The 9,252-nt window shown below is 33.8% G+C and overlaps 1 protein-coding gene across 4 annotated transcripts in view; it reads left to right on the top strand.

Moving 5' to 3' along the window:
• LOC148880076 (SPX domain-containing membrane protein At4g22990-like) overlaps positions 1-2,258 on the top strand; it is an 81,032-nt gene extending 78,774 nt beyond the window's left edge. For all 4 annotated transcript variants that reach the window (XM_088961896.1, XM_088961898.1, XM_088961899.1 and 1 more), the window contains one exon: positions 1,864-2,258. In XM_088961896.1, the coding sequence (XP_088818022.1) occupies positions 1,864-2,102 (239 nt within the window). In that variant the 3' untranslated portion in view covers positions 2,103-2,258. The remainder of the gene's footprint in view (positions 1-1,863) is intronic.
• The last annotated feature ends 6,994 nt before the right edge of the window (positions 2,259-9,252 follow it).

Here is a 9,252-nt window from a genome sequence, read left to right on the forward strand (position 1 = left end):
CTATAAAGATGGGACATCTGTGATTAACCTCATTAAGGACCTTACATAGAACCTCTTGGACTTGGGTTTGTAGGCAACATGGAATTCTTTGGCTTGTACAACTTGAGGTCCAAAGAACAAAAACATGGAATTCTTTACTTCCCAAAGAACAATTTCTGCCACTCTTTCTATCTCAAACCCTATTTTCTTGGGTTTACAATTTTTGTGGCTTAAAACAGCTGCAAATTGATCTGAAAAAGTTGATTCAATTCTGCCCAACATTTAGGCAAAACCGAATCCACACAGTGAGGTTTGACATGCTGTAATAATCGATTTTACTAGTTTGTGATCTGATATTCTAAAGCACATTCAACCACAAGAAAACACATAAATAACGAACCATCATGTCATATAGCCATGCACGAACCATCATGTTCACTACATTTGTTTTATTTTCCTGAATAAGTTTATCTTTTTATCCAAGATTGAAAGAATTTTGAGGGATGCTTATCGTACCTTCTTGCGTAGGATTAGAAATCTATTCTTTACTATTGCTTTTACACATGCTCATGTTAGTCAAGGGTTTTGTATATTTTCGTATGGGTGGTTTGGTAGTTACACCACCCTACGTGGGTGTCTAAATCAAAGGTGCCAGTACATCTCTGATTCAACTTACAAGAGTAGGATTAGAATTTAGAATTTTTTTTCGAAAACAAATGAGATGAAAATTCACACCCTACCCAAAGGATGTCAGTTTGCAACTCAACCTGGTTTCTAGGCTGCAATATTGGGCTGTGTTTGTTGCAGAAACGATGTCTTTGGCTTTTCTTTTTTTTTAACTCTTAGACTCAAACGGTCAACCCCTAGTCGGACTTGGATCTGATTCAGCAAAATCCAAATCCACTCCACCAGTTAATAAAATCTGAAATCTGAATCTAATCCAAAATCTGACCAGATGTGAGGATCTCGGATTGGATTTGGGACCTATCAAGCTTAGATCAGATTCGGATTTAATTAATTCAACTCTGTTTTATATTTTTTAAAGATAAAGGAAAATTAAAAAGTTATTTACATTTTAACACAAATACACACATATATATATATATATGAAATATTGAAATATTGAATTTGTTATAAATAAATTCATATATCTATATATAATATATAAAATTATATGTTTTTATATTTATATATTATTATATAAATTTATATAATAAATCAATGTATATCATGAAATAATTGGACTCAGATTTTAATCAAACTGAGTGGAGTTTAATCAATTGTAAAATCCAAATCCAATCTAATTATGTAAAAGAATTATCCAAATTCAAGATAATCTAATTGGATGTTAAATTGGGTTTTGAATTTTCGGAGTCCATTGACCTAGAGAAAAAATAAATAAATAAACAGCTAGCGTTGACAGTTGACACAAACATATGAAAAATGCGACCAGTACATCAACAAGGATTCCTCTGAAACAAGGAAATTAAACATCGGAGAAGAAATTAAACATTCAAAAGGTTAAAAAGTCACATTTTATGCACCCATATCTGCTGTGAATTGGTATCAATTTCGAGTTGGCACTTATCCCAAATGTACTTTAGCCTACAAATTTTGACCCTGAATCCTCATTCTCCCATTAAACATTCCTTTGGACAAGGAAACACAGAGAGGTAAGATACAAGAGCAAGCATGAAATGATACTCTGATATGAGATAATGATTGCTTGTTTCAGGATCGACATTCGCCCAAGCATGAAAATGTGACTCTGGGCTGAACCGTCATTCTCCCAAACGTTAATTGTTAATGCTGATTTAACTTGTCAATGGCATTGATGTCCGGGCATTCTTTTGACATCCAATGTCATCTGCTTCACTGATACAGGTGTCAACCTATCGCTCCTATCTCGGGTTATGTCATCCAGGCTTGCTCGTGGGACCTACAATGGCGGACTACTTTCGACAGAAGCTGGTACATTAGCTCGGGTGGTCGCAGATGGCACTATTACGCTGGCCGGGTATTTGGGTGAAAGCAAGCTCTTGAATGTTACCTTACTTCCTTCCCTCTTCATCTGCATATGTTCCATCATTGCCACCTGCTTTACCTACAACTCCCTCTTCTGATTTGTTTTCCTTGTATGAAAGTTTCAAGCATCTGTTGTTTTCTCCGAAGGGTTTTTCTTAGTTTTTTTTTTTTTTTTTTTTTTTGTTTCATGTCAATGTTGTACAGGAAGTTAGATTATTTGTTGGTTTAATAAAGTCTGCTTTCAGTCTTGCTTATGGAGGGTCTCATTGACTGCAAGTTCTATTCTCATTTTTATAATTTAACTTTTGTATGTTTGGGAATCCACAGCAAGAGAGGTTGCTTAAGCACAATGGATAGACGTGCAGCTCCAAGCTCCTTGTCATCTAGTTTATTTTGAAATTGCATGCCACCTTAGGATCCGGGCATCTACCACTTTGGACTGCAGATTTGTCTTTGACATGTTTTTTAGCTTAGTTAATGATGGTGTTTATTTGAATTTTGGACCACTCAGAAAGAATACTCGACTCAAGTTTGGTCTCTGGTCTACCCAAGAATAACTCACTGATTGAAGTCACATGCAATGCTAACTAAGGGTATGTGTCAAACATTCATGGGTTAGTGGGACTCAAAATCAAGATGGAATTTGCCAGCATTTTAAGCCCCAACATGTCACTCAGCTTCCATACATGAGAAACACAATAAAGGATACTGAACCAGAAAACAACAGAATTAAGATTGGCTACATCAAAATTCGAAAGTTGACTAACCTGATTCACTGCAACTGGAAATTAGAGTATTGATGCCTCAAAAGTTGAATGACTCCAATTGGCCCAGGTTCTAATAGTACCTTGGTCCCAGCATCTGGAACTGGAAGTCCAATTCTTGCGCATTTACAAGATTTGCTGCATCAGAAGCTGAGTAACCCGACGTCCCGACCCACTGGATTGAACAGGTGTGCCACTTCTCTTGTTCAGATCGTTAAACTAAAAATTAATTTAGAATGGTAAACAACGTTGTTTTGAATCTAATTTCTTAAGTCCTTAGATAGGGTAATTTATTCGGTCTTTTGGAATATGAGTTGGTACTTCTTTCCCAGTCATTATACCATCATATGATTTAAAAAAATAAATAAAAAACGAGAGGGATATTATCTTATAACTTTCAGTGAGTTTATCATTGTAAACAAGTTAACAATCAATAAACAATGGGTTTGTGGGCAATAAGGCTGCAACTTGGGCCAGATTGGTCCAAACTCCAGCTGAAAAAATTCAGGTTGGGTTGGTCAGTTTAGTGCTTGGGTTTGGGTTAGGGTTAGAGATGAAATTCATGAACCTGACTTTAATTTATGTCAAGGTTCAAAGTATCGGAATGAAAAGTGTATGCGAAAGGAAAATAGGTAATTATAAGAGATGTATCGGGAAATACTTTAGATATGCATAGATATGGACAAAACATCAAGATACACATGGATATGTTAGAAAATCAAAAAAAAAAAAAATCCTTAGAAGAACTAAAATGTATGTGTGTATATATTATTAATATTTATTAGTTAATATTTTTTGAAGCCATTAATCAGTTAATGGCTATTATATATTAGATAATATTTATTATAGGGATATGCAAATGAATTAGATCGAATTTGAATTAGGGCATATCTGAATCTGATCCGATTCTTTGAACAGCAGATCCAATCCGATTGGATCTCACATATTTGAATCGAAACTGATGAGAAGGTTGAATATTTGGATCTGATCTGATCCAATTAAATTTAAAAAAATTAATAAATTATTAAAAGAAAAATAAAATATAACAATTTAAATAAAGAAAAACAAAAAAAAATACAAGTATCTTTTCAACTATTGTCATCATAATTATACATGTTTTTTATAAAATATAATTAATATAATAAATTAAAAAAATGCAATGTAAATAACATATTTATAAATAAATAAATAAATAACACACACACACACACACACACACATACACACACACACACACACACATATATATATATATATATATATATATATATTTATTTATTTATTTATTTATTTATTTATTTATACAAATAAATAAATAACATATATATTGGATTGAATCCTCTTGAATCGAAAAGGGAGTGATATGAAATGGGAATATCGGATTCCAAAAAAATAGGATCAGACTTTGGACTAGATCAGATCATGATTTGATCCATTTGCACCCCTAAGTTATTATGTATATAAGTTAATATATATCTTAATTTTTAATAAATAAATATAACATTTTTACTATTATAGAAATTTTAATAATCAAATTTTATCATTTATTGAGAGGCTTCCACCAAGAGAAGAAAGGTTACTTAAGTATCAAAATACAATTATTAAGACAAGCAATAAAGGTATGACATAGTGGTAGACTAATTGTCAGTATAAATAAAGGGTATAATACAAAAACCTCTCTTATAGTTTTTGATAATCATAAAAATCTCCCCTATAGTTTCATTTTAACAAAAACTTCCCCTGAACTTTTAAAAAAATTGATAGAAACCTCTCTTCCGTCACCAACCAAGACAGAAAACGTTTAATAGATCCATATTTTTTTCCAAATACCCATTTTACCCTTTTGTAAAATGGATACTGAAATAACTAACTAATAACAATTGCCGGTGTAGAACAGTTTTCGAACGTTAACTTCCTGGGCATTCCTTTGTCAAATGTTAACTCAATGCTAAATACCTTTGAGGGTGGAAGATTCCAAGTAATAGTTAAAAGGGAAGAAGACTCACTGACGATGACTGCAGAACCCCGAAGAGTGATGATATCCTTGGCAATAGTTCTTGAAGCCATATATATCTTTCTGCTCTAATTCAACAAAAATGGTTGCTTCCTTTTCAAGAATTGGATGACAGAGTCACAGAACAAAGTATTTCACAAAAAAAAAGACCCATAGAGCAGGGAAAATGGATACAGCGATTAAATGAAATCTCAAAAGAAAGAGTTGGGGCTGGGATCCCGTAGTTAAATTTATCATGATTTTTAATAGGAACGGAATATTTGTATTTATCACTAATTCACTATGTCTAGAACTAGTTCATTGAGAAATTGAGATGACAACAATTCATTGAAGAGTTGTGCTCTAGTCCCATCAACCTTGAGAGACAATGGAGATTTTGCTCATATGAACATATAAATGCTTTAAAAGATAATGGGGATTTTGTGTGTAGTGGGTTTTATTGTTCGAGGACTAAAAATTGGTCATTTTGGTTCTGGAAATTGGATTGTGTGATCAAATTCTTCCACAAGCTCTCACAATTCAGAAACCGTCATTAATCTCTCCCTTTGTTTTTTTAAGCTGAAGGTTATACCCTGTGTTTCACTATTCCATCATGGGGGTTAGAATTTCAAGAACAAGAGGAGAAATTCATCTCTGTGTGCCCATGGAAAAGGAATCCCAATTTGAGTTAGACCAAGAGAAGGCCCAAAAGTTAAAAAAAACTCGACGAGCAACTCCAAACCCTCTCTCTCATAAAGAAATAACTCCTCCAAAGAAAAGGATCTCTTCTTGTATTTCGTTCCAGTCCTTTCTATCTATTCTATTCATTTTCTTTACATTTTGAAAATAACATAGTTCTACTTTTGTGAGGCCCTATTCTTGCATTTGGAGGATTGCCATGCTACAATGTAGGTTTTTCCATAGTAATGGTTCTTCACCGGCAACTATTATTGGTCAGCTTAATCCCTTCTTCACTGGTTGGTTATTTCAGGGCCTATTTTATAAAAGGAAAAAATGGTATTTTGAAAAAAAAATATGAATCAATTAAACGTTTTCCGTTTGGGTCAGTAATGAAAGAGAGTTTTTTGTCAATTTTTTTAAAAGTTTAGGGGAGGTTTTTATTAAAGTGAAACTATAGGGGAGGTTTTTATCATTGTCAGAAACTATAGGAGAGGTTTTTGTATTTTACCCATAAATAAATTTAGGGTTTGAAACTTGTTACATTCAATTTATGGTTTTTAACAAGGTACTTGATTTAATTATCATTTAATGACGTGTCAAATACCTTAATTAAAGGTGACTCAAAGAGCATTTAATTAAATAATATTAGCATTTAATGATGTCTCAAATTCAAAGGCTTAATTAAAAGTTATATAAATGAGGGAGGAGAGATAAATTAAACAGTAAATATCTGATACATAGTATGTATCAGCCCATTTCAAGATTGTATCAACCAACACATACCAGAAATTAAATTTGAATTTGAATTTAAACAGTAAAAAGAAAGGGAAATTAAATTAAGATTATATCTGATACATAGTATGTATCGGCCCATTTCAAGATTGTATCGACCAACACATACCAGAAATGGTTTGATGCAAGGCTGATACAGACCCGTATCGATTCGATAGGGATAAAAAACATGAAATTATCTAATTTTATATGTTTTGTGTTTTGAACTATCCAGAAACAATGTAATATATATATATATATATATATTATCACATCATTTAATCCTAGTCGGAAAGACTAAAACCTTAATCACATATTTTATATTTTTTTAATATTTTATTCTTCATCTCCTCTTTGTTGTTTGCCACCCATAGCTCGTTACCCATAAAAGATATATCACAAGTCATAATTTATACTAAACCATAGTCATTTAGAACACTTTTTTTTTTACTAAAAGAACCAATAAAAACATCAAAAAACAAATACTAATAAAACATAGAACTAATACATTTAGTGAAAGTTGAGTTAAGATCTGAGATTGAGAAGTTCTATGAGATTTTAAGGGATGGAAAGAAAGTTTGGTTGGGCCCATGACGAGCCCAGACAAACCCAAATTTAGTTAGGGTTTGGGTTAAGGTTAAGGTTGGGTAGGTCAAGTTAGGGTTTGGGTTAAGGTTGGGTAGGGTTTGGGTTTTGGTTGAAGGAATTTAGTTAAGGTTTGGGTAGGGTTTGGGTTTTGGTTGAAGGAATTTAGTTAAGGTTTGGGTAGGTTAAGTTGAAGGTTGGGTTGGGGGTTTAGAGCTTAGGGTTATGCTTAACCCAACATAACCATTGTTTTAAAAGGCATAAGCCTTGAGGCATGAGGCATACAACTTAAGGCAAGGCACGCAAAATTTTCCTCAAGGATTAAGCCTCTCAAATTTGATGTGAGGCTAAAGCTTTTGTCAGAATGAGGCATAAGCCTAAAGCTTAAGGTGTGAGGCATAAAAAAGTGTATGCCTCAAGTATTAATGATTACTTAGTGATCTAATGTAAAAGAATATGTGTTTTTATAACTTAAAATATAGAAAAAAACTCTTCAACAATTATGGGTCAAAAAAGTACTTCTATTAGTTTTTCTTAGTGTTTTAAGAGTCCAAAGCAAAAAAGGACAAATCGAGTTTTTAGTTTCTTTTGGATAAATCAAGTGAAACTTTTCTTATTATTCCAAATGTAATGTCCTAAGTTTGTTAATTTTCTTATTTCTTCTCCCAATGGAATTTTTTTAATAATAATAATAATAATAATAATTGTTGTTGTTGTTGTTGTTGTTGTTTACATAGATCAAATCAAATAAGTTGTTTCCTTTAATAATAATAATAATAATAATAATAATAATAATAATTGTTGTTGTTGTTTACATAGATCAAATCAAATAAGTTGTTTCCTTTTTTCTGAATTATTATGATCACAAATCCAATATCAATTATATAGATGATTTTTCATATGTTTCCCTTTTTTCTAAATTATATATATATATATATATATATATATATATATATATACTGAAAGACCAGTTTAGTATGAGATATATACTCGTAGTTCATTCAACTAAATCATAAGCCCCCATAAAAATTAAAGGATTTATAAACCCGAATCCCCTATAGGGGTCGTTTGAATAGCACAACACCACACTAAATACCTCCTCCCCAAAGTCTGTCGTTGCAAAAATTGAATTCACATCTCTGCTGGGTCAAACCAGCTAACTACCAACTGAACACCACCCCTCAGTTGGCAAATTAAAGGATTTGGTCTCAGAAAAAGAAGCATATACTACAAATCAGCAAGCTAAGGCTGCATTTGGTATTCCTTGTTTTAAGGACTAATCTCAGTTAAAATGCCTCTATGAGCACTATGTTTTTAACAGTAAAAAGGAGATAAATTCTTAAAAGAAAGAATAATGCCAAATGCAGCCTAAAGGACTCTTAACGATCTGATTCTTGAAGTTTTGAGCAGGGTTACTTTTATAAGATTTTTCTCCACCATCCAAACGTCTGCAACAAAAGCACATGCCGTTGCTCTCCATTATCATTGTGGAATTTAATAAAATGTGAATCATCATTATAGTAAGGGGAGGAGACAATTTAAGATAACAGTTCATATTTTCTTAGGAAGGATTAGTATTAGAAAGTAAAATATCCTCAGCTTCCAAGTTCCAACTACTAAACACTAATAAAATATATCCAAAACAATGAATATTCTCTTGATAGGTAGATGATGTAGGCGCATTTGCCGGCCTGTACAGGGCTGATGTGTGTCCAACGAGAGGGCACCAGCCTAAGCGTGGGGACACTCAAGGCTCAGGCGCAGACCGGATGGACCCAATCCAACAGTGCCGCGTGGCCTTGGTAGAGGATCCTGTCAGGTCCTCGTATGGCTCGTATTTGGATCATCCAGGCCTAACTACTCCTAGGCGATTCTGGCTATAAATACGAAGTACCCCCCACAAGGTAAAGGGCTAGACACTCTGAACTCGTTTTGGAGCTTGAGTAATCTCTAAGCACTATTTCCCTCTCAAGAACTTAAGTGCTATTTAGTCCTCATCTAGACCCCTTGGCCCCAGACCTCTGACACACTTTACACTCGTACTAACTTGATCGTCATAGTCCTCGCCTCTAGTACTCACTCGAGGCCTCTGACACCTCTGTCCTTGTAGGATCTCCTTCAGACCCCTTGCACATCGTACTCGGTGCCAGTCTTTAGCTCCTACAATATCTAAAGAAGACCTTCCACCTCAGACATGGTCCTCGGCCTCGGCTTCCCCTCCTCTGGACCTTCAAAGCCTTCGACCATCTCTACCGAAGCTTAGGAGCAAAATTACCTTGTTGTCTTCGGCCAATCCGAGCATCAACAATTGGAGCCATCTGTGAGAAGTGTTTCTAAGACAATCCCTTAAAGCATTAAGAACTAAAAAACCTCCACAACTTCAAACATCATGGTACAGAGAGCTAGGAACACTCAGTACTTGGTTACAAATGAGCAGTTCCAGGTAGTCCTCGA

Source organism: Nelumbo lutea, chromosome 1, assembly GCF_056320005.1.
Source record: "Nelumbo lutea isolate HS-2025 chromosome 1, American lotus-T2T, whole genome shotgun sequence".
Classification (NCBI taxonomy): domain Eukaryota; kingdom Viridiplantae; phylum Streptophyta; class Magnoliopsida; order Proteales; family Nelumbonaceae; genus Nelumbo; species Nelumbo lutea.